General features: G+C 42.8%; 3 protein-coding genes across 6 annotated transcripts in view; 1 reads left to right on the forward strand and 2 right to left on the reverse strand.

The window, feature by feature from the left end:
- Window positions 1-4,562, reverse strand: part of SPPL2A (signal peptide peptidase like 2A) — a 28,274-nt gene extending 23,712 nt beyond the window's left edge. For 3 of the 4 annotated variants that reach the window (XM_027644348.1, XM_027644349.1, XM_027644347.1), the window contains exons 1-2: window positions 4,090-4,562; window positions 426-545 (exon numbers count right to left, since the gene is read on the reverse strand). In XM_027644348.1, the coding sequence (XP_027500149.1) occupies window positions 426-545; window positions 4,090-4,143 (174 nt within the window). In that variant the 5' untranslated portion in view covers window positions 4,144-4,562. The remainder of the gene's footprint in view (window positions 1-425; window positions 546-4,089) is intronic. The other variant, XM_027644346.1, reaches the window with a different exon arrangement.
- Window positions 4,563-7,534: 2,972 nt separating this feature from the next.
- Window positions 7,535-18,038, reverse strand: LOC113947610 (CDC42 small effector protein 2-B-like). Its single transcript, XM_027644356.1, has 4 exons — window positions 17,192-18,038; window positions 15,583-15,796; window positions 15,065-15,166; window positions 7,535-14,527 (listed from the first exon to the last, which is right to left on the reverse strand). The coding sequence occupies exons 2-4, from the start codon at window positions 15,634-15,636 to the stop codon at window positions 14,453-14,455; spliced, it is 231 nt and encodes a 76-aa protein (XP_027500157.1). The 5' UTR covers window positions 15,637-15,796; window positions 17,192-18,038; the 3' UTR covers window positions 7,535-14,452.
- A 2,125-nt stretch (window positions 18,039-20,163) lies between these two features.
- On the forward strand, window positions 20,164-23,077 carry LOC113947608 (nicotinamide riboside kinase 2-like). Its single transcript, XM_027644352.1, has 8 exons — window positions 20,164-20,459; window positions 20,616-20,706; window positions 21,109-21,154; window positions 21,295-21,481; window positions 21,639-21,710; window positions 22,373-22,479; window positions 22,679-22,770; window positions 22,881-23,077. The coding sequence occupies exons 1-8, from the start codon at window positions 20,434-20,436 to the stop codon at window positions 22,884-22,886; spliced, it is 627 nt and encodes a 208-aa protein (XP_027500153.1). The 5' UTR covers window positions 20,164-20,433; the 3' UTR covers window positions 22,887-23,077.
- The last annotated feature ends 374 nt before the right edge of the window (window positions 23,078-23,451 follow it).

Genomic DNA, 23,451 nt, shown 5'->3' on the forward strand with positions numbered 1-23,451 from the left:
CATGTTTTGAAGATAAGTAAACAGTACATCAAACTGCAGAACCAATATAAAAAAAAATCTGCTTCAAAAGTTTATCAATTCTGTAAACAAATAAACAGAACTTTAACTCCCAAATATAAAACACAGACATAATGATAACACCTGAAGAAATTAACAGTATCAAACAAATACATAAACACATTTAAAAACAGTTCTAAGCACAGAGAGAGAATGCCTTTGTAAGCTTTAGAAGTCATCTTTTTAAAGCATAGAAAAGCTCACTCTAATTTTTTTTTTGAGGGGTGACAGGGAGGGGACAGCATGACCCAAAAAGGTAAATATTCAGTGTAGCACCTACTTAACTCAAAATTTCGAACACCAGCTATAGCTGACCCAAATTCATACTGCATTCTAGTTCTCAGAGACTGTGACTACAAGCTACTTACAGCATTGTCCAGGCTTTTTGGAAGAGATGTCCACTTAGAATTGTAAATGATGCAGTAATCCTTTGTCAGTGGGGGTAGCCCGCTCCCGGAGGCGTGCAGGATCCCCTCATCCGCGGCCACCTGCGAGAAACCGGCGTGGTCTGAATTAAACAAAGCTCAGAATACCACTCATACAGACATCCCTCTAAAAAGCTCTTAGGAAGAGAAAGAGCTGTTAGGAGAAAAAGAATTTATTCACTTAATTATTTTACATGATGACTGATTCTATGAGAGATGGGCAGCTTGAGAGCAGGCCAGAAAACAAGTAAGAACCTAGTTACTGTAATGCTGCTTCTCCTCTTTGCAAACACAATGTGTTCATGATATGTACAGCTCATGTCACCAAGTAGAGAATACCAGCAAGAAACCCAGGCAAATGATTTCAGATTCTGTATCCCATGCCTTCCAAAAAGTGTAAAACTTTACATGGAAAACAATTAGAACAGCACATGGAAAAAAGATGAAAGTCTTTCCCTCCTTGCAGACTCTAGAATTTCCTCTACTAATAAAGGTATGATATGACAATTCCTGAAATATTTTTTCTCAAATAACTGTAAACACAGAGACCAACTAGTGTACTTTAAAAAGAATTTGTGCAGTTAAGGAAATACTGGTGTTTCTTAAGATTAGACTCCCTCACATAACATGATTTCTGTTATTTACTAATATATCTGAATTTTAAAACTTCTGATAATTTTATGATATATGACTCTTCTGAAGCATTAATAAAGGTCAGGTACTTCAGTGGATAAATGAACAGACTAAAGATTAAATCCAGCTACAGCTGCATAGTACTGAAAATAAACATAATTTGTATCTCAAAGAAGTGTCACCTTAGGAAAACTGGGAGATGAACTCATTTCATCTGTCTGTCTTGAGACAGAAACTGACCTCCATAGCAAGAAGTGTCATTAGATTAAAAACAAATAAACTTAAATCTTGTTGTAAATTCCAGATTTGTATAAAAGAACACTGAGACATTAAGCTAGAAGTGGGTATGGGGGGAAAGCCCAAACACTTGTGAGATATACAATGCTAACCATTAACAGTGCTACAGAGGCATTTCTCCTCTAGCTCACAGATCTGTATTCTTCAGCAAGCGTGAACTGGAGAGAAAAGAAAAGCATGTGACGATATTGTTTCAGAGGTTTATGTCTGCCTGGTTTGAATAGCAAAAAACCTTCTTCAGAGGAATCCATTATATTGGCCACAGAGCATGAACATCTGCTGGGAGAACTGTGTCAAAGGGCCTGAGCACATTAACTGTTTAACATAGAACAGTTCTTCAGCTGTCAGCTAAAATAAATTGTTCCATGATTTATGATCAGCACAAAAATTATCAAGCTTCCCTCTTAAGTGCACTCACCTAAAAGTACAAACTAACGGCAAATTAAAAGCAGTAAAGACTTCCAACAGGTGCAAACCCCAGATGTTTCTATCTATCAAAAGCTCTTTCTGCTTCACAAAGTAGAATAATAAGTGTCTTCTGGCTCCCAGGAAATCAACTGTTAATGCTACACAAGCATGAAGCTACCTAGAAGGAGTGATTACTTGCCTATTTGATATGCTTGTTTTGTTTGGCAAGCTTTCCCTCCCTGGGGATGAATCAGGGAACACAATTCATCCTCATGAGGCGGAGGGAGGCAGGACCGGAGTGTGACATGTACCCACACGTATTCAGTGCTGAGCTCTGAAGACAGCATTTAGAAGTTAAAAAATTAAAAGAAACACTATTGATGGACCTTATTTGGAACACCCCCACTGAAATCCCATTGCATCCAGCTGAAGTTCTCTCATTTTCTAATTGCTTCAGTGTCCTTCTTTCACAACAGACAAGGGCTACTAGTTTGGGCACCTGGCCTTGCAGTCAGCTGTGCCACTGAACAAATCCTACTCTCAGTATACATGCAAAGTAAAAATATCTTACTGAGCACATTTTCAAACTTGTTACTTAAGAGAAAGACTAAGAGTGTGTCCACAAAAACAGGTCCTGAGAAGATTAACCTGCTTCCATAGGCTGACTTGCTCTAGCATAAAAATGTTCCCACATGGTGCAGAGGCGTGACAGCTGTCCTTACCTAAAGGGGCATCACCATCTCCTCTCACTTCAGGTTCAGACAGTTCCCAATGGCCCCTCACCTCCAAACGAACTCCTTTCTATTTTTGAAAGGTAGTTCTCTCATTGTATTTCCTTCCCTTAGCACCTTTAAACACTTTTTGTATAATTCCTTATCTTTGATAGAGAAGAAGTATCATTCTGTCTCTTGCTCTCTAGTTTTCCTAACATGTCCTGTCACTGCAGGGATATAAGCTTGAGCTGACTGCTGAGCTTTGGAGTGTACCAGTAACCCCACCACACAGAATACAGGAACTCAAATGAACCAGCAGACACAGAGACCAAACCAAGCCTATGTTTACAACATCCATCATAATTAACACCCAGGTAAGACATACAGAAACTCAAAGGTACGGAGCAGGGAGAAGGTGTTCTGTACATAGCAAGTAATAACATAGAAAGAAAGAAAGAGAACAGAACAGCCATGAACAGAACAAGCATCATTTTGTTGTTCTGTCAGTGGCCTTGTGACACACACAAACTGTCCCTTCTTCCCTCTTTCCAGGCCCTGTGACCCAGGGGAACATGTGCCCATGCCCAGAGAGCAGCAGTGGTGCTCTGAACACCTATGACCTTCCTGAGGGCCAATTCCCATGCTGTTAATACTCCAGATACAGTATCCAGTGCTCACCACTGCTACAACTGCATTTGTAGAGCAAAGGAGGAGGCAGGACATGGGGCTGGAGCTTCATAGGAGGGCAGATGCCCCTTCCCTTGTCAACAGCAGCCAACCATTGGGTTAAGGAGCAAAATCACTCTTCAGAAAACCCCAGCATAACTAGTGACAACTATGTGGGACTCACAGAGAGAAGACACAAGTTACTCCATCCACAAGCATTCTCAAGGCATTAACAGACTGTGCTGTGCACCTGTCGCATATCCAATGGTGACCTCCCACACAGGAAGTAGGCTGCACCCTATCTTACCAAAACAAGATAAAAACTATGTCAAAAAAGCACAAACAACAACAACCAAACAATTTAGTGGAGCACCATTTAATGCAGATATGCCCTTCATACTGCCTCAGCAGATTACAGAGGTTTCTGGCTTCCCCCTTTCACTACCCCATTTGGCAGAAAGCAGCCTGCCAGATTTCAATGTCCACCTGTGGAAAGGGAGAAGCTCCGAGTATGTCCCACACCGAAACCGAAACGGCACTGGACAGGACAAAAGACAGGACACGTACACACACCACAAGCTTCCCCCCTTTCCTGCACCATAATTTAAAAGCCCCTAGAAACAACAGGTTTACCCACGCAGGCACCCGGGAGATTTATTATCCCGACTCCCAACGCGTGACCGGAGCCGGCCTGGCCTGGGGGAACCGCGGAGCCTCTCCCGAGACCCAAACCCCACGGGCCGCTCTGCGGAGCGGGGGGAGCCCAGCCCAGCCCAGCCCAGCCCGGGAGACGGGAGCTCCCGGGAGCGGGCATCGGGCGGGCACAGGGAGCCCCTGGGCCGGCAGCGCCGGGCGGCCCCATCCGCCAGCGCAGGCAGCGCCGTCCTTACCGGAGGGAGCAGCAGGGCCCCCAGCAGGGCCCACAGCAGCCCGCCCGTCCCCATCGTTCTCTGCCGGCCGCTCGGGGAGGGGCCTCGCTGGGCTCGGGCTCCGCTCGGCCCCGCCGAGCCTTTCCCGGCTCCCGGCGACACTTCCTGTTCCGTGCGGCGGCCCCGGCCCGGGCCCGGGACGCGGCGGGTCCGGCGGGGCGGGGGCGGCGCTGGGGCGGCCGCTGGGGCTGCGCGTCCCCGCCCCGCCTGGGCCGCCTCCTTTTCCTGCGGCTCTCGGCGAGTCCGGGTTCCGCCCTGCAGCTGCAGGTGAGCGGGGTTTGGGCACTGACAGGAGCCCTGGGTCCCGTCGGGGCCGTTACGAGGGAGAGGGAACGGCCTGGTTGGCCTCACGGCTCCCCAGACAAAGCGCTCCGGGTGTTTCGCTCCGGTCCAGCGCACACACAAAGCCGTGGGAGAGAGGGGTGGGGAGGAGAGCGGGATGTCCTATGTGAGAGAAATCAGTACAAGGAACAGCGAAGTGTGACCTCTGACGAAACGCCGAGGGTTCAGAGATGTCTTTCAGGTTTCGAGAGCATTAAAAGGGCTGTGATGCATCACATGTAAGATCCAGCAACGACTTGCGGGAAGGAGATGGGGTGAAACAGCTCCGTGATTTACCGGCAAAGGAAGTTGTGCAACATTTTTTTATTTCACTGGAGGTTGTCCAGCGCTGGTTCCGCGGTCCCCTCCTGCCCCTTCCCAAAGGGCCGGGTCTGCCTCAGGGCCAGCGTCACAGGGAAGGGGAAGGGCTGAAGATAAGAAGGATTGTTGAAGATAGAAGGGGATGTGGCCATGAGCCAGACGGGGGAGGAGTGAGGGGAAGGGAGAAGCAAGAGGATGAGAGTGGAGCTGCAGTCCAGCATCAGTCAATCAGACCCTTGAGTGGGTAGCCAGCTTGCTTTGAGCTGCTCACAAACTAAGTGGTTATTAGTTATTACCACTGAGGAAGGAGATTCCTTCACGCATGGTTTTCCCTATGCATGAATATAAGGACAAAGCCATGTAAAACAGCTACAGAGAACATTCTCCACTGCATTATGGCAACTTTTCAGGAAGCTCTTCTGTTGCTGTAAAAATTTGAGTAACTTTTACATACCTGTACATAAGGAGTGTTTTGGTCAATACTGATATTTTGATGGTAACAGACAAGCTTTTATTTTTCCCTCAGTGACAATCTGCAATTCATCATTAGATCAGCAACACAACAGGCTTATGCATATTATAGAATTGCTGGGCTGCAAAAGTGTGTCTAACAATTTATTGTGCGTAAACAGTGAAAGATAAAGGAACACTGTGACACAGCTAATAATTCATATTCTATGCAGAATTGGTATTTAAAAAAAAAACCAAACAGGCTAGCACATTGTCCATCTGTGAGTTTCTATTTTGGTGCTGTTGTCAGAGTAACCATGACACTTTATCCTGACTACTGTCTCTTCTTCTGAGTCTAACAAGATCTGGAAGACAGATGAATACTGATTACTTCAATAAATCTGCCAATTCTGTGATCTGAAATGAGCTAAGGGTATATACATGACAGTGTGTTTCAGGCATGGAAGAAGTGTTTAATTTGAATTGCGAGTGCGTAGCTGCTCACAGGAGCACGTTCCATGGTGGCATGTCCTGTCCTACCACATCCTAATCCCTCTCCCTGTGTTTCCCAGGAAAGCACAGCAGCTTTTATTCTGTCTGCAACTGGAAAAAAAAAATGGGCTAAGGAGAAATAGGAATACAATTTCCTCTAAATAAAAGGGAATTTCCCTCTCAAAAATTGTATCTTTGGTTTGATGTCCCCTGCCTTGATGCATATTTAAAGATATTGTGAAAACATCTCTTACACTAAACACACATCCTGCAGTCCAGTGGGACTGTGTGGGTTAGAAATACCTGCACTGAAGAGCCCACATTTAGGGCATCAGGGAAAATTTCTTAGGTTATCTTTATTGGCAACTTCAGTAGTCTCTAATTTTTACCATTAGCTTTAGTGTGTAACCACAACTAAAAACATGATGTAGTCTCAAATTTCAACACTCTGAGAAAAACTAGATTTTGTTCATATATGTTATTTCCAATGCCAGGCAGAAGAAACCTAGCCTCTAAAGACTCAGACCTTGAAGAATGGCTTCAAAGCCTAAAGGATCCTCTTTTTTTTTTCCCCTCCAGTTTTAAAGCTGAAGTTTCTTACTTGGAATGAACAATACAGCCTCTACCCATGATCAGTGTAAGATACTAAAAAGAATTCTATCCTTTCTATATCACCATAATTCTTCCCATCAGAGAGAAGAGCAACACCACTTTCAGAAAAATCCCTTTCCCAACCAAAATATCAACTTGGAATAAAATCTGTAACTCAACTCAGGCATTCCTAAAGTGTTAAGGAATGGAGATGTTTAATGTAAGCTTTGAGCACATTAGTTAGAAACTGAGTCTAAATAACAATTAGCACAGAAAGTAAACTGCTTGAATAATACACATATATTGAAATCCTTCTCACAGACATAATGAAATTATCCTTTCCTTCCTTCTGCTGTTTTCCAGCACTTACACTTCTAAACACTAATGATTTCACTCACAAGGAAAGAAATCCAAGTTATCTTCTATTTATTCTATCCAGGGCTGTTCTCCTAACTCCCATATTGCATTGAGTGCTACTTTAGTGTTTTTCATATTTATCAGCCTTTTGGCTTTTGAGTAAACTTAACCCAACCAATCTGCCTTTTTCTGTTCCTTTCCCTATATATCTCCCTGTGCAATGAAATTAGCTCTTCCAATGGCTTAACTTTGAATTACTGTCTAATTCTGTTAATTTTGCATTAAATGCCATAAACAGAAGATAGTTGCCTTCTCAGGTAGGCACATTTGGGAGAATGGCTATCAGCATTAGGTATTTAAGAGAAAACATTGCATAATTTTTGCAGGACTAAGACTGCAAAAGTGACTAAACTCTGCTCATCAAACAGTTATGTCATACAAAAATCAGATAGAAGGGATTTTTGGTGCATTAATCAACAAGCTTCAAAGGGATTTGTAACGTGTTGTATTAACTTCTAAGAACTAAAAGAGAACATTGTCCCAAATACTGAATATATTTTTAAGAAAATTAGTAGGCACTAGAGAAATAGGACAGAATAAAACAGGTGATGAGGAAAAGGAAGAGGTTTAACCAAAGAATATTTTACTCCATCCTATAAAGTCTTTTCAGTGCTTCATACTTTCACAGCTCTTTGGCTGGAGCCTGGAAACAGCAAAATAAGGCTGTGAAACCTCTTGATTAAAAGGGCACAGGAAACATTGTTACTGGAACCTGCTGTCTCTGTGAGACAGGCACACATGGCAAGCACAGGGACATGTGCAGCAGCCTGATGGGACCTGTATCTCCTGGCAAGAGAATGATCCAGAACACAGACAGTGTTTAAGAACTATTTATTAATACAAGCACAGGTAGCAACTTTTCCCCGTGGACTAACAGCCTTATCTGAACACCAGCAAATATTAATCTATGCAAGCAAGACATACCCTAGTTCACTGAGTATTATGCAGCAGAGAGAACAACTAATGTAATGCATTTTCAAGGTGATGTTTAAAGTAGTTGAAAGAAACTAGTGAAAGCCTTACTCATACACCATTATGCAGCAAGGACACATTAGCATGCATTAATGAAGGGCTGCAAACCTTATTTTTGAATTATATTTTCAAGTTTGTATCACACCCTCAAAGGTATTGAGTCAAGTTTTAATATTCCCTGTGGTAGAGACTGCAAGGGTAAATGTGGGTAACTGCATTTAAAAGCATATTTCTTTCACCATTAATATGCAGCCCCAGCTCATGTTGAGTCTGGACTTTCAAATTACATGTATTAGATCCATTTTTAAAAAATAGATTTATGTCTAGAATAAGTGCCATTGTTTTGTCAGATCTACGAATCCTTAATTTCAGAGAGCTCACTAATTACTGGTTATCAGGATAGTCTTCATTCACCTTTAGACTCAGCTCAGGTAAGTTATGTAAAATATACATGTATTTCTTAAGCATCAACAAGATCAGATGCATGTAAATACACAACTATATATAAAATAAAAATAATCCTGTAACCAAACACTTTTTCTAACTCTTTGATGAAGAAATATGAAATTAATTAGTCATCCACTTGTACAGGCCAATGTCAGCTTTAAAAGCACATCAGATTCTCTCTCAGTAGTTTAAATGTAGATTTTAAGTCCTTTTTTTTTTAACTTTCAGTAAGCCAAAACAATCATACTAATTTCAGTTTAAAAGAATGGCTTATTTCCTTACACATTACTTAAGATGAAGGTCTAAATATATACATATATATTAAAATGTATATTAAAGCACTAAAAGACATAATTCACTCTTTTTTTTTTCACCCCTGAATTAGGCTGGGCCCTTAGTAATAATAACCTTGGTTTTGTTCAGTTTGGATTCATATGCAAATATTAGGGGAAACTTAAAATTTGTTTAGAATATTCTTCCCTTTTACATTGTTTTAATAACAACACAAAATTTAAAAGGTAAAGTAGTTTCAAGTGGCCTTGATTTCATGACTACTTAATTGTAGAGGTCTCAACAGACACCTCAAAGTTGTTGTTCTTGTCCAGCTGTTACTACTGTCTTCTAAATGACATTAAAACTAGATTAAGAGAAGGGAACTTCTATTCAAACTAAGGTTTTGGGTATCATTTTAGGATTTTGGTCATGCTAATGGGATGCACAGAAACAGGATGTATGGAACAAGTGACAACCAGAAGGTGTTCAGTAGCCTTACTGCAAACCTTGATAAGCTGGGTTTAGGCAGTGCAGAGGCCAAAGCAGACCGTGCCATGGTTCCCTGTACACCCCACTCTCCCTGAAAGGGCACAGGATTGTGTTACAACACTTGCACATCTCTAAGTTCCCAGGTAAAGACAGCAGCCTCAGTATCGAGTATGTCAAGTTGGGAGCTTTTTTGGCACAGGAACATATACTAGTATTATCCCTGCCTACTCAGAGTGCTTTCCCTGTGTTCTTTTGTCTTTCCATTCTCTACACAGCATCAGGAGAAAAGGCATTAATGGAAATCTGGTGTAGCCAGGGTGGCCTCTTGACATCTCAGCCTGCAGAGGGTCCAGGAGACTATTACCCAAACTTCCTCAGGCACAAGGAAGTCTTCATGACCTTTCACTCCAATTTGTCCCTATCTTTCCAAGACCTGGAATCTGAATATCAGATGGATCTAGTTAGTTTCCCTGAAGCTTTGGCAGCACAGTGGATCAAAGGCAAATTCACTTTTACTACTGCTACTTTGCATTCACTAAATTTATTTGGCTTGTTTTCCATTGGGTGCAGCAGACCTCAGCGTTTAGAATATCTGCAACCTCACACACAGCAGAAAAAAAAAGAGAAAAAAAAAGGAAAGGCCATCTTGTCTCCCAAACATATATGTGACATCAGTGTGTAACAGCTGAAACCAGAGCTACTTTTCTGGGTGACTCCACACTTTCTGTAAACAGCTTTGTAAGCCACTGCAGGAAGAGGATACTATAATTCATTAAAGTGGTATTGGCAATCTGTGTCTCAAAGTCCCAGCTTAGTCATGCATTAAGTGCCCAGTTTCCTCCATATACCAATTATGCACATATTACAGGTATTTTCCAATTGATATTGACAAAGCTGTCTTGTGCATTGCAGATAACAAATGTCAACATGCACGTGTTCTGCTCCCTGCTCCTTCCTCATCACTGTATACCACAGTGCCTCTCCAGGGATAAGCCTCCCTCACTTCTATACCTCATTGTTTCTGTAGTTCCTGATGTACCTGTTGGCCTCTCCAACACCTTCCCTGGAGTACAAAAACTTAAGCCATAACAAGGGAACTTTATGCTTTCACACAGCAAAGTAGAGCTCAGAGCTGTGTGTGTGACAAGGTGAAATAACTCCACAGCTTGAGGCTCTGTTGAGGGAGAAGCTGTCCAACAGGCCAGTTCCTAGAAAGGACCTATTCTGTACAGGACTAGAAACCTTTTACATATACACTGTAACCACATAAATATCATCAGGAAAACTACTGATGTGAGTACCTTGGGCCTTGTGTGCCAGACAAATTACTGTGAATGAAGAAAGGACAGTTTATCTGCAGAAGTCCAAGCACCAACCACTTACAGCATCCTTAGGCACACAGGGCTTCAGCTGTAGAGGTATGCAGCTAAAATTTTGAATTTCAAGCATTAACTGCTACTTGGAGCTAAACTCTGTCAATTCAGTCCCTGTATTAAAACAGAAAGGTACATAGTAAGAGTGGTACTACAGTAGCAAGGAGCTAAAAATGCAGGTCTCAGCTTTTTAAAAATAAATAAATGAGAAAGTTTTATTCCAAGCAGCCTTGGTTTTAGAAAAACTTTCTTTTTATGGCTTGTCTGCATTTTCTGCCCTAAAACCAATCTACAATCTAGTGAACCAGATTTTTTTTATTTCAGAACTCCACATCTTTGACATTAGCCCTTAGTGTGTGATTCACCTGCCTTACAGATTTTAGAATTCGAAGTCTACCTCCAGGAGCCATAAACTAGAAGCACAATCTACTAAACCAGAGTTGGGAAGTAGTTTCAGTAATCTGTCCCATTGAAGAGTTTGTTCTCCTGAGAGCAGAAGACAAAAACACTAGGAAGATCTGGCTTCTACCTCATATTCCCCAACTGCCTAACTTCATCTCAGTGATTTCCTAACACAGTGAAAAAACTGCCTGAGATTCTTGACTGTACAAGTTTGCAGAACCACAAAGTATCTGGAAGCCTTACAGGAACACACTCACCACAGGATATCTGCAGTGGGGTTAAAACAGCTATAAAACAGCAATGTTGTCTTCCTGTAGTTCCACAGTAATTATGAAAGGCAGACAAGATCATTCTTATCTTCAGCAGTTGGGTTTTTATGGCAGTGTCACATTGCTGATAGCAAAGTAAATCTGACCATAGTCAGGAGCAGCCTTTCATTGACAGATCTGATTATTTTTTTTCAGTGTTACTGCATTTGGTAATATACAGTGAATTTCATGAACATGAAAATTAACATTGTTGAATTGTGCTTATGTTTGCCGACATAGTAAGGTTAAGGGTATTTATTCATCTCTTAACATTTTTTGTCAGTACAGAGTGGAAGCTACAGAAGAACCTGATGGTCCAAAATGGCAAGAGCATACAAAGGAATAGCACTGCATGCCTGGGTTACAACTTATATCACAGGCTAACTTGAACATAGCACGACACCACATAATTGTTAAAAAGCTGCTCTACGGGAAACATTAGACACATTAGGTTGTGAAAAGGCCAAATACCTTTTCTACATACTGACCCCAGGTTTATGCAGCATTATGGGACAGTCAGTAAAGCCTAGCAGGGACATCAAGGGATAAGACAGGTAGTATTGGAAGTAACTCCCCCTCCCATGACTTTTTCTTTTTTAAAGAAGCAAACAGTGGTGAGGCTCTGACAGATTACATATAAAACACCTGATCCTGCTCTGCTTGCAAGTTATTTTACTTCTGACTACAAAAAGAAACCATAAAATGCCACCAAGTTAGAGTAGTAATGGTACTTGATTGTCTTGGTAAAAGGTCTTCACAGCCTACAATGTAGTAAAAAATATGATCAATCGGTATTATTTCTGTATTTTATTCCAGTCAAGTTCAAAAACCACCAAACAAGCCACCAAACACCACGATGGAATGAAAGCTTGCATAGAGCAGAGAAGACTTGATGTAAAACTGTGCTCTCTAGTGGAGAAATTTGATTTTGTGCAGTGAAAGTTCAAGCCACCCTGATCCCTCCACTTAACCAACAGGTTTTCAGTGCAGAGAAAATATCAAGATTTTCCACAATATGAAAAGAGTTCAAGTGCCCAATTCAACATATTTGTTACAACTGAAATACACTTATACTGAGTTACATGACAGATTACAGCTACGTAAGGTTTCTAAATATAGAGCAAGAAAATACCTAAGTCCCAAGACATGTGTTTATGTTTGTTTAGATTTTTAAAAATAATGGCACTCTTAATGCAATGACAAATAATTTCGTTTTAATTATGTGATACTTTATTATGGACCTCTATAATACTCTATACTCTGAGGAAAATAGGTTGGTTTTACATCAGATAGCGCTACTTGGTTTGCATGATGAAAATTAGGATTTTTCTCTAAATAAGGGTTTAATAATAAATTCTCAGTTGATTTACTTTTAGAGACAAGAACTGACATGATGACCAACCCCTTTATTTCTAGTAACACCACTAATCTTAAACCTACCAAATGGGTCTTTGGGAAACTGTAACTCCTGTTCAATTTGTTTTCTTACAATCCATTTTCTTCATGACATCTGCCCTACCACCCATTTTTCTGGGCAGGTGATTGAATAATTGAATGCATGAACTCAGTATAATAGCAGGTGAATTGGAATCTATTTTTTGTAACAGCTTGGACACTTCATGCTTCCTCAACAGTATGCAGGATTTATCTTCTTTAAACTCTGTCTTTAAACTCTGGTGGTTGGAATATACCTGAAGTTAGAAGACAGTAATATGAAAGACTTTCAAAAGCTAAATGTGCAGCTAACTATGCTAATTTTAAAATATATTAAAATCTGATGTGCATTTTGATTCAAGAGTAAAGATCTAGCAAGACACAGATATTAGATTTCTGTCATGTGATTACAGAATGTTATGATCAGCTGTTGACTGTTATAGAAAGTGATACTCCCCCTTCCTCTTTGGCCCTTAAAGATGAAATGGGGGAGGGGAAGTTATTTTTTGAACACATACAGGACAGAGCTACCTTTCATGTTTTAAGTTCCCTACTGTACTCAAAAAGGCAGCCTAACAATTCAGCAAAGCCTGCAATCTAGATTTAAGAAGTATCACCAACTACAAACAGAATCAAAGAAGTTAAAAGATTTGCCAGCTAGATTTTTTTTTAAACGGAAAGAAGTTCATAACTGATGTTCTGCATAGTGCAAGGAAAGAACTTCACTGACTTCCAGCATACCTGGTGATGATATGGCAGCAATTGAAAAGCTTGTGTTTAGTTAATCCCCTGCTAGCAAGAGGATGTCCTGAGTTTCTACACTGCTAGTCATAAAAATTTTGAGCTGGGGAACAGTTGTCAGTGATTGGGTAAAAGGAAAACCTTGCTCGACTTCAGGAGTTTTGTCCTATCATTTAATAGAAAGATCAATAGGAACTCAGTAATAAACTTAATTTCAGTATGTCTAAATATTTATGGCTATTTCTTTAAATATTTAGGAAGTGCTGGAACTCTGCAAGACACTCTTTCCATTTACTATTCCCCTGCAACTTTTCACTTTGAGAGTGTGTACTTCACATGGTTGTATCACTTAAACCACATGCAAGAAAAAATTCTGAAACAGTCATTCAATTAAAGAGCCAGAAACATCAGCAAGATATCCCTTGAAGTCCTGTATGGTTACTGTTAGAGATGGGTAAGAAAGAGAGTAAGCTTATATAAGTTTAGTTTAAAAATCAATGGTAATCATGCAAAATTAACACACAGTTATGAGCATATTTCAGCACCCCTTGAAGTTAACTGGCAGGTACCATCAGCTGTGTTGCAGTAATACCTGCCAGTCACACCAGTGTGTGTGTGGATGGGAGGCAGCCCAGTCACTGAGACACATCTGTTGTTCTAAGTCTCATTTGAGAGTCCTTATGTTTGCAAAACCTCCATTTTTAGTTACAAAAGTGTTATCACAGCAAGGCAGAAGTTTCACTGTGTTTTGCAGACTCAGCTACGTATATCACATTAGTTTGTTCACCATCAAAAGACATTAAAAATACCAAAGAGTTATGCCTTAGGTTGTAAAACATCTAAAAAACAGGTCCAAAGTTTTATGAAAATTACAAGACCATACTTGGCTCTCAATTTAGCCTATGTTAGAAGTGAAAACATGCAATACCTTCCAATTAAATCAGTCTGCATTTCATGAGGGGAGAAAAAGACAGAGACCAAAATCCCAAACAATTCATACTGACTTCAAATTCCATCCTACAAGACAACTTTGTAAGGTTTTTGGGACAGAGCTAGGAATTCATCCACAGTGACAAATTACAGTTGCCACTACAAACACTACCACAAAAGACCATTTTAAGGATCATTTACAATAACCCCTTCAGAAGGTATTGTGCAAAGAACACCAAAGCTTGTACTGACCTATTTATAATTCAAGTACTCTCCCTACTCCATAATAAAGAGGTTTTAGAGAATATGAAAGCACAGTCCAGGGGGTCCTCATAGAGCAGATTTCAGCCTTCTCTCAGTTTCCTACATTTCAACAGTTGCAGAAGTGCCATTTGTGTAGCCACCTTTAGACTTCATGTGGTCCTGAATTGATACAGCCTAGAAAAAAAGTTTATTAGAACATGCATTTTATAAATTCTGGTTGCCAGGGCAATTACTAAAAGCATCAAATTGAAAAGACAGGTGGGCCATGTGTTTACAGTGCTACATGCCAACTGTAGTAGGGAAAAATAACAACTAAACCCAGGATTATTAAATACTCTTTCAAGTCAGTGTATGAGAGGTGTTTTGCTATCCAAAATCCACTTATTCTTACATCCCTCACTCTGGCACAGCTTTGACTTCAAGGTGATGTGTTATCTGCTCCCAGTATCAAATGCATCCACAGAATCCATATCCAAAAGGTTCTCATCATATGTAAAGATACTGAGGAAATGGGCACTTCCTGAGTGTATCTCCCACAGTATCTCATGTTTACAAACGAAAAGACAGTTCTCTTCTAATGACCTTCTATTGATTAAAAAAAAAAAAAGGGGAGATTTTACTCTGTCTTACAATTATCTAATATTTTATTAGCTGCCTGCTCTACAGGTTACTGAGTGGAGGTGTCTGCTAACCCAAGAGGTGCACACTTACTGATGTGTAGTCACTGCTCATCTCTCCTGCCCCAACATGTGCGGTGTGTACAAAATTCATTGGCTCTCCAATCATATTCCGGTCCAGTCTCCGACGCCTCTTCTACAAAAAAGAAGATATCTTAGGTCTCTGTTCAGAAAACATGAGCAGCTTTCAGATAGAAACAAGCAGCTGAGATAAAAATAGATATCCAGCACTGACCCCTAATTAAACCTCACAGCAACCAGGCTGAAGTTTCAGGCTGTTCGCAATAAGACAAGATCAAAGACACTTTTATTGCTGCTAATTACATTTTAGCAAAAACTCCATTTAATGTTGGAAAGTCAGGGTCTGAGAACTGCAAACAGTCATAGGGTCCAAGTTTCTGGCAAAGCACACGTAGTTCAAACGGACTGGTTTTGGCTTTTGCATTACTTTGCCCAAACTAATCAAAACAACAGGACAATGAAAGTGTTTTCTCTGTAACTGAAAGAAAAAATTTCAAATATGACAAAGGTGGCATTTGTGCATCTACCTACCGGCTGGGGCTGTTCACCATTGCACCAGTTAAAACAAACCAGGAACTCAGTCATTATATTTCTCAGTAGGTAATAAGGTCTTGTTAAGTGAAATTATTTCTCTAGGAGTTTGAGGAGTACAAGGACCAAGATGCAGTTCCTCGAGTGAACTTAGAAAGGAATTGCTTGTGCAGGTTCACTGGTAAAGATCACAGAATGCATCTGATCAGTATACCTGTAAAGAGATTATTATTGAAGTTTACATTGAATATATCAAAGTTTTGTAAGAGTTATTGAGAAATAGGCAATTCATAAGACTAAAGCAAGACTGTTACATTCTTAAACACACCAGGAAAAGAGAGTAGCATCAATTTAAAATCAGTATGTCCATGTCAGAAACCAGGGGTAAGAACTCTGTGTATTTAATCACAGACAGGAACGTAAGTTCTTTACAGAAATATAATAAAAACAATGGTAGAATTAAGTGAGGTCTTGTTTAACAGTCTATGATCTGTCTGTAAGCAGAGCTAGCCAATACTTATGAATTATTTACTGTTTTGAAAGAAATTAACTTTGAACCACAACAGATCGACCACTTAACATTTACAAACCAGTGCAAAAGAAAGTTTGGGCTTTACATCTGATATGGTTACTCTTCTTAGACATAGAAAAGCTTAAAGCAAAGAGCCTTGTACAACTCCAAATAGCCCTTAAAAGAGAAAAGAAGGGCCTTGTATACCAGCAAGAGAAATCATTCATTAGAGCCTGGAGCTTCCCAGAACACACAAAACTATTAACATGGCACTCCTGAACTGGACACGCAACCAGGAGACTCACTGACTCTAAGTGCCCTGCAGTCAGGACACAGCCCAACTTTCAGTAGTCACTGACTTTTTTTTTTTTTTAACGTATCTTCCTTCGAATCAAACCCAGGGCTATGGAGTAGCCTTTCATACCAACTTGTTCATTAAAACAATATTATAACATGTTCATTTATAAAGAAGATTTTGTTAGTTGTTCAAGCTTACCATTTAACAGAAGTTACAGCTTCAGCAATTCAATCTTTCTGAACGCCCACTAAAGCTCTCACAACCAAACAGCATAAGCTTCCCCCTTCACAGGCAGTTCTTATGTAGTCCCACAATTATGTAATTAGCACATCTATTTCTTTCACCTTTGTGGTTTTCTTACACTTCCTCACTTCTCACGCTTCAAATAGATTTCTTAAATTTCTGCCATTTATCTTTCAAAGCATTTGTTATGTCTGTCCCTTTGCCTTAGGTAGTCCATATGATGCGTTATTGCAGAACGTGTCATACATTATTTCATTTTATCCTGGGTGGATAAATTTTTAAACTCTCCTCGTCCTCTCATAATGATCTTTATCACCACTAGAAGGGACAGTGGCCCACACTACCATAAGAAAATGCAGAAGCCGAAGCTTTTGCTATCACTTCACATGCAGATTTTCTTAAAAATCACGAAGTGTGTCCCTCTGCAGTGATAACCTATTTCGAGAGCAGACTGACTGAGATGACAGCATCCTCATCCCACAGTAAGGGCTGAACGGTTCTCGTCCTCCTGCCTTACCCCCCATGTGTCCATCTCCCTCCGTGGGGCTCGCACATACCTCGGGGTTTCCTGCAGCTCCCAGGCAGTCCTGCCGGGATGGTGTGCCCTCATTCGAGCGCTGGCATACAGCCAGCTCCCGTCTCGGCAACTCCAGCACGTTCACAGTTCATATTCCTGGGCTATAATTAGTCCCGTTGGCTAAGCAGGAGCGCTGCGCTGCGATCCCGTGCCCTGCGGCGGCTCCTCGGCTCCTGGAGGAGGTGCTGCCCAAGTGAGCTGCGCGCTTCACGCGAGCCCACAGGTGTCAGAACAGCAGAGCGGAGACCAAAAATAGCGCCCTGGTTTGGCGTCAGATTTGTGCAGCCGTGCAGTTTTCTCAGCACTCCCCCTGCAGCCCGTGGCTCACTTCCACCCCTGCGGCAGCTCTGCAGGTGTCCCCTGGCACGAGGCGTGCTCAGCCTCTTCCTGTTGTGTTTTACACCACGACGCTTCTTTTCCGCTACATGAGCCAGAGAATCATCCCCCAGGACGGCGGTGTTCGCGCCAGTGCATGGGACACCACCTTCCTCCCGGAAACTCAAGGTCTCCACACTAACGGGGAGAAATTTAAAAACACCTCAGTGTCTCCAGGCTCACTCAGGACTAGTAAAAGCCAACGAGAATCCCCAACAAGGATCCCCAAATCGAGGAGAAAACAACATTTTGTCACAGTTGGCACGCAGAGTAGAATGGGACAATATCCTGTTGTTCTTTCCCTCTGTTTTTCACCATGGCAGCAGTATCATCGAGCAGAGGGGACAAAGGGCCTGGGAAATGGCTAGCACGCGCAGACACGGATGCTGGATCCGATGGCAGGATGCACTGCCCTTCTGGAGCCCGGAGCCTTAAAGTGCCCAAGAGCTTTATGAAGGCTCAGATTTACTTTCCTGAGCATAACATTCAATTTGTTGTACCATTGCTGTGTATTAAAAAGTATTCAAAATACTCTTGTGTTTTGCTTACAAAGTATCAACGGAAAATATTTGCCCGAATCAAAACAAAAGAATCCTCTTTGCACAGACATGAGAGGTGCACAGTGATCCTGATAATTAACAACACTAAACATGTTTATTCTTCCCAACTTTAGACTCAAAGTCCGATAATGTAAAATTCTTGGCTGGAGCTACCAGTGAAGGACAATGGGGGTACAGTTCATGTATATTATCACACATCAGGCACAGGCTGCCATCACCCTGCCCCAATTCACTGTTAAACTGTGATTAACTGAGTCCAGTTGCCATTTTCATTCCAGCTCTATCAGTACTGAGTTGATGTGAGAAGCATATTTCAGCCTAATTGCCACTGTGCTTCTAATTTGTTCATTAACCTTTGCTCATTTGATATCTGTTAAAATCCTCCAACAATTGTATGTTTATATATTTGAATGGCAAGGTGTGGCAAAAAATCAGCATTTGTATTTCAGATACTGGTTTTGAGCATGAAACTTGAAGAGTGCATCTTGCTTGGTGAAAGGTGAGGAGTACAAGACAATAAATGACCAAGACTTTGGAGCCAAACAGCTAAAATCCTGAAGTAGAGTGAGTTTAACTGCTTGCAAATAACATCCTGATTTTACCTGAGTATGTACAGATTCTGAACTAAGTTTGGGATGCAGTCCTCACTACATAATAATGCTATTATGTAGCATGAATGTATCTCTTGGTCTTCTGCCACCCTGGAGCTTTAGGAAGCTGAGAATAGGGTTTCACCTGAGACCTTCATTAGTCTAGGTGTGTTGGTATTTTTAACCTAAGGAATTTGGGCGTAGTCTGTGAGGAGCTCCTCCTTTTCAAAGCTATATATTCAAAGCACATATATTTAAAAAATAAAAACAACCTCCCCAAAAACAAACAAACAAACAAAACCACCACAAAAAATACCCCAAACCACAAAGGCAGTTCTTCTATTTCACGGTGAAAATGATCTAAATAACTGTAATCACAAAATGAAACAAATACATTTTCAACTAAATGTCTATTCCTCCTCAAAAAAGAAGAAAAGTCAAGAGGTCAAATTACGTGTTCCCTTTGGAAGTTAAAAATAACTGTGAAAGAAATCAACTGAGATTTGCCTGTGGTCCTACCAGAAGAAAATTAGCAAAAATCACAAAAGGATGAGAAGCAAGAAAATGGTTGGCAGCACACCAGCCACCAGCATTGTAAACATGGTGAACAGAGTTACTGGTTTGTAACTTAGGGAATTTAATGTCACTAAACAGAAATTCAGATTAAATTACCAGAAAAAAAATGAAAAAAAAAAAAAAGGAAAAAGAAAGCTGTGACCATAATTTCCCCTTCTTTGTAAAAGGATAAAAGAAAGAAAAGGTGAAGTCCCTCAGGCACAGCCGTTTGGAGGAGTCCGAGCCCCGGCAGGCGCTGCCGAGGGACTCACAGGGCCGCCAAGGAGCAGCGTGTGAGGGCAGCAGGGGGAGCGGGGGCTGCTCGGGGCCGTTCCCGGTCAGCTCTCCCCGGGCTCGCGCAGCCCCCTCACGGCCCGGCGCGAGGACACGCCGTGACCTTCACACGCGCTGGGCCGCGCGCTCCGCCAGGGGGCGCCCTGCGCACCGCGCGCGCGGCCTCCCCGCCCCGCCGCGCCCTCGCGGGGAGTTATGGCCGGTCCAGCCCCGGCCCCGCCGCCGCCCGTCCCCAGCGCAGCTCCTCAGTGCCGAGAGCCGGGCCGGTGTCCGGAGCGGGCCACCGGCAACACCACGGCGGAGGGGCCCGGCCGAGCGCCCGGCACTGCTGCAGCTCCTCTCCCGCCCTGCGCCGCCGGAGCCGCGTGGGGGCGCCACGCCCCCGCCATCGGCGCGCCCGGCCGTGCCCGGCGCGGCGCCCAACGAGCGCCCCCCAGCGGCCGCGCTGTAACACCGCCCGGCCTGACTGAGAGCGCCGCAGCCAATCACCGCGAGGCGCCCGCTCCGCGCCGCTCCCCATTGGCCGGGGGGAGGCGGTGGCCGCCCAATGGGCGCGGCGGGGCGCGAGGGGAAGGCGCGCGCGCGGAGGAGGCACCCCCCTTTGCGGAGCGCGCGGCGCGGCGCGGACCGGCCCTGCTGCTGCTCAGAGCCACCATGGCGCGGACCCGCAGTTGACGTTTGGCCTCTCCCCTCTCCACCTTCTCCTCTTCTCCGGCCCCTTCCTCCCCTTGCCCGGGTCCCGGCTCAGGCACGTAGGCGGCCGGTACCGGAGACACCGGGTCCCCCCCCCCTTCCCAGCCCCTCAGGACAGGCGGTAGGAGTCGGGCCGGGCGGCCGCGGGACACGCCATGAACATCATCATCGGCATCGGCGGGTGAGAGCCGGGGCCGGGCCGGGCCGGGGGGCGGCTCGGGGGGCGGTGCGGGCGCGGGTCCCTTCCGCCGGCCCTCTCGGTGCCGCAGTGCCCGGGGGATGTGTGGGTTACCCGGTCCCCACGTGGCGCTCCCCGACGGCCGCGCTCTCGCCGCAGGGTCACGAACGGCGGCAAGACCACCCTGACGCGGCGGCTGATGCGGGCCCTGCCCAACTGCAGCGTGGTGCACCAGGACGACTTCTTCAAGGTGAGCGGGCCCTGCCGGCCGCGGGAGGGCGCGGGGTGACCCCCGCGGGCTTCCGCCCGCGCTGCTGGCGCGGTGCCCGCCCTGCGCCGCCTCTGCAGAGCCAGGCTGGGCCCGTGCGCCCGGCGGATAAGCGCTCCAGCGTGTCCGGGTGATTCTCCGTCCCCATGGAGGGCTGCACGGTGTGCTCGTGTCGCTGGGAAGATAGAGAAGCGGGCGGCTTTATCTGAGCCTCGTACTGTTGTTTTTTTATCTGCATGCAAAGGAACCTGGTGGAGGGTGAAGAGCCTCTTTGGTAGCTTCAGGGTTTGAGTCTTGAATTTTGCTTTGAAATGGGTATTGAGTTTCTCGGTAGTTTTCCTGACCAAGTAGGTTTTTTTTTTTTTTTTCTTATTACTGTTTCAGCCCCAAGATGAAATAGAAGTTGAAGATGGGTTTAAACAGTATGATGGTAAGCCTTTCTTACCGTATTTCAAAGCATAACTGAAAAACGTGGAGTATTTTGATTCTTTATGTGCACTGTTTTGTACTGACTGTATTACTAGATAATATTTAATTACTGCTTAATGATAGTTGTCTGTTTTGTCTTAGTGATTAGTGCATTAGATATGGAAGCCATGATGAGCACCATAAATGCTTGGATTAAAAACCCAGTCAAGTTTGAACGTTCTCATGGGATCAACAACACACTGGATGCCCAGATCTTGCCAGATAAGGAGGGAGGAGATGAAACAATTCACATTCTTATCGTTGAAGGCTTCCTGCTTTACACCTACAGGTAATCAAATATGCATCCATACATTTTGACTTCTACATTTTGTCCTACTGCTGAGTTTAGGTGTCACAAGTCTGAAGGTTGCTCTGGGTACAGGAAATGGATGTAGTTTTATCTTTCCATTTTTACTACTGTAACCAAACACGTGTCTCTCTTTCAGGCCACTGATTGATGTATTCCACCATCGGTACTTTCTTTCCATTCCATATGAAGAGTGCAAAAGGAGAAGAAGGTAAATTTATCTTTCTGAGTTTCCTTGTAAGCCCAGTAACATCTTACTCTGTTCAAGATTTTGTTTCTCTGAAGCTTTTAGATAAGAAGGCATAAATGCTAATGTAGCTGTTTTGTTAGAAGACTGTAGCTTCCTTCAGTAAACCAACCCAAAGCTTCCTACCGAGCTATTGTGTTTGTGTATGTAATGCTCAGTTTCTGCACAGACCTTTCACTAGTCTTTTCCCTTGCTGGTTTTCCCATGATAGGGTTCCCAGATCTTGAACTATGTGGAGGTTTACACTTGGCTGTATTGTTGTACATATACACTGTTCTTAATGCAAATGGAATGTGTTAAACTTGAAGTTACACTTCAAGACGAATAAGTAAACAGCTGTTTTACCCAAAGTTCTGCTATAGCTTTCGGAGTTTACTCATCAATGTTTAGATCAGTCTGTCTTGGGAACTCTTTTTGCATCTTGAACTCTTTGGACCTGCCCATCAAATTCCAACTTACTTGGGTATTTTTGTGCTTGCAGCTCTTGCTAAATACTGACTTTCCATAAGCTGAGAAACTACATTGGAGACAACAGGCTCAGGGTAGTGTGTAGAGAAACTGAGTAAAATAGTATTTCTTTGAACTGTAATTACACTACTTTTGAGTAACAATGCTTTAATTTACAGTTCAAGGAATTACACTGTACCAGATCCACCTGGACTGTTTGATGGCCACGTTTGGCCTATGTATGTAAAGCACAGGAAGATAATGGAAGAACTTGGAGTTGGTGTGGGTAAGTCTTTAATGACAAGAGCAGTTCATGAGATTGCTTTTCAGACCTGCTCTATACATACTGGTTAGATGCATGAGAAGAGGTGAATGAAGCAGGTTGAGGGAGTGTATTTCTCTCATACCAGTCAGGTGCATGCTTTTTAAATTAAGATCTGGCAAGCTTAGAAACATTCAGTTATACTCTCTTACTTTACTTTCAGTGCACTTGAATGGAACAAAATCAAAGGAGGAGCTGTTTAATGATGTGTATGGGCAGATCCAGAATAAGATTGAAGAATTACTTAACACCCAGGTAGGTGTTCATGCTTATAATTGCAATTCAGAGGCAACTCTTTCAAAGTCTGTGTTGAAAATGCATGAAGCTGTAACTTGAAATATGTTCACTTCTATCTTTCTGTTTAGAAATAAGCTGGTGCTGCTGATTCTTGTGGATGAAGATGATTCCTGTTTGCTCCACGCTGTCTACCTGACTGCCACTAAAGTTCCAGCTTCTGTGAAGACTCAGCTCTTAAGTTCAACTTTGTTCAACCTTCCCTTGAAAAATTGAGTTCTACATGGCCATGATTAAAAAGCACTCCCCCCTTGTCTGTGATTCTAAATTGTGCTTCAGTTTAGTATGTCATCTCAGATGATCTCAGTCTTTTTCCAGTCTCCTGGGAATTCTTTTCATGTTCTTACTGCCACAAGTTAAAACATTATAGTGGAACTGATGTGAAGGGGCACAACTGTCCTGTGAGAGAGTGTGTATCCATATACACATACACTGCTTTTACTTTCATTTCAGTACCCTGCATGAATTTCTATAATCCATATAATTAGGCAACAGGTATGGTTAGAAATTAGGGTTGATTTTGTTCTTAAAAAATGAGAGAACAATAGGAGACTTTCAGGCCATTTTACTAGCATTAAATCACTCTTAAATCCAGTGCACATGTTGATCTTGGATGCAGACAATTCAGTTGAGAGTAAGGAA

Source organism: Corapipo altera, unplaced genomic scaffold, assembly GCF_003945725.1.
Source record: "Corapipo altera isolate COAL_440 unplaced genomic scaffold, ASM394572v1 50, whole genome shotgun sequence".
Lineage (NCBI taxonomy): Eukaryota > Metazoa > Chordata > Aves > Passeriformes > Pipridae > Corapipo > Corapipo altera.

What these genes read in the sequence shown, in the direction of transcription:
- LOC113947608 (XM_027644352.1), top strand. Translation starts at nt 20,434, where the DNA reads ATGAACATCATCATCGGCATCGGCGG. An exon ending in TGGGTTTAAACAGTATGATG is followed by an intron (nt 21,155 to 21,294) that starts GTAAGCCTTTCT and finishes GTTTTGTCTTAG; the next exon opens with TGATTAGTGCATTAGATATG. An exon ending in TTCCTGCTTTACACCTACAG is followed by an intron (nt 21,482 to 21,638) that starts GTAATCAAATAT and finishes TCTCTCTTTCAG; the next exon opens with GCCACTGATTGATGTATTCC.
- LOC113947610 (XM_027644356.1), bottom strand. Translation starts at nt 15,636, where the DNA reads ATGACTGAGTTCCTGGTTTGTTTTAACTGGTGCAATGGTGAACAGCCC. An exon ending in ATGGTGAACAGCCCCAGCCG is followed by an intron (nt 15,167 to 15,582) that starts GTAGGTAGATGC and finishes TCTTTTTTGTAG; the next exon opens with AAGAGGCGTCGGAGACTGGA. An exon ending in TGAGCAGTGACTACACATCA is followed by an intron (nt 14,528 to 15,064) that starts GTAAGTGTGCAC and finishes CTTTTTTTCTAG; the next exon opens with GCTGTATCAATTCAGGACCA.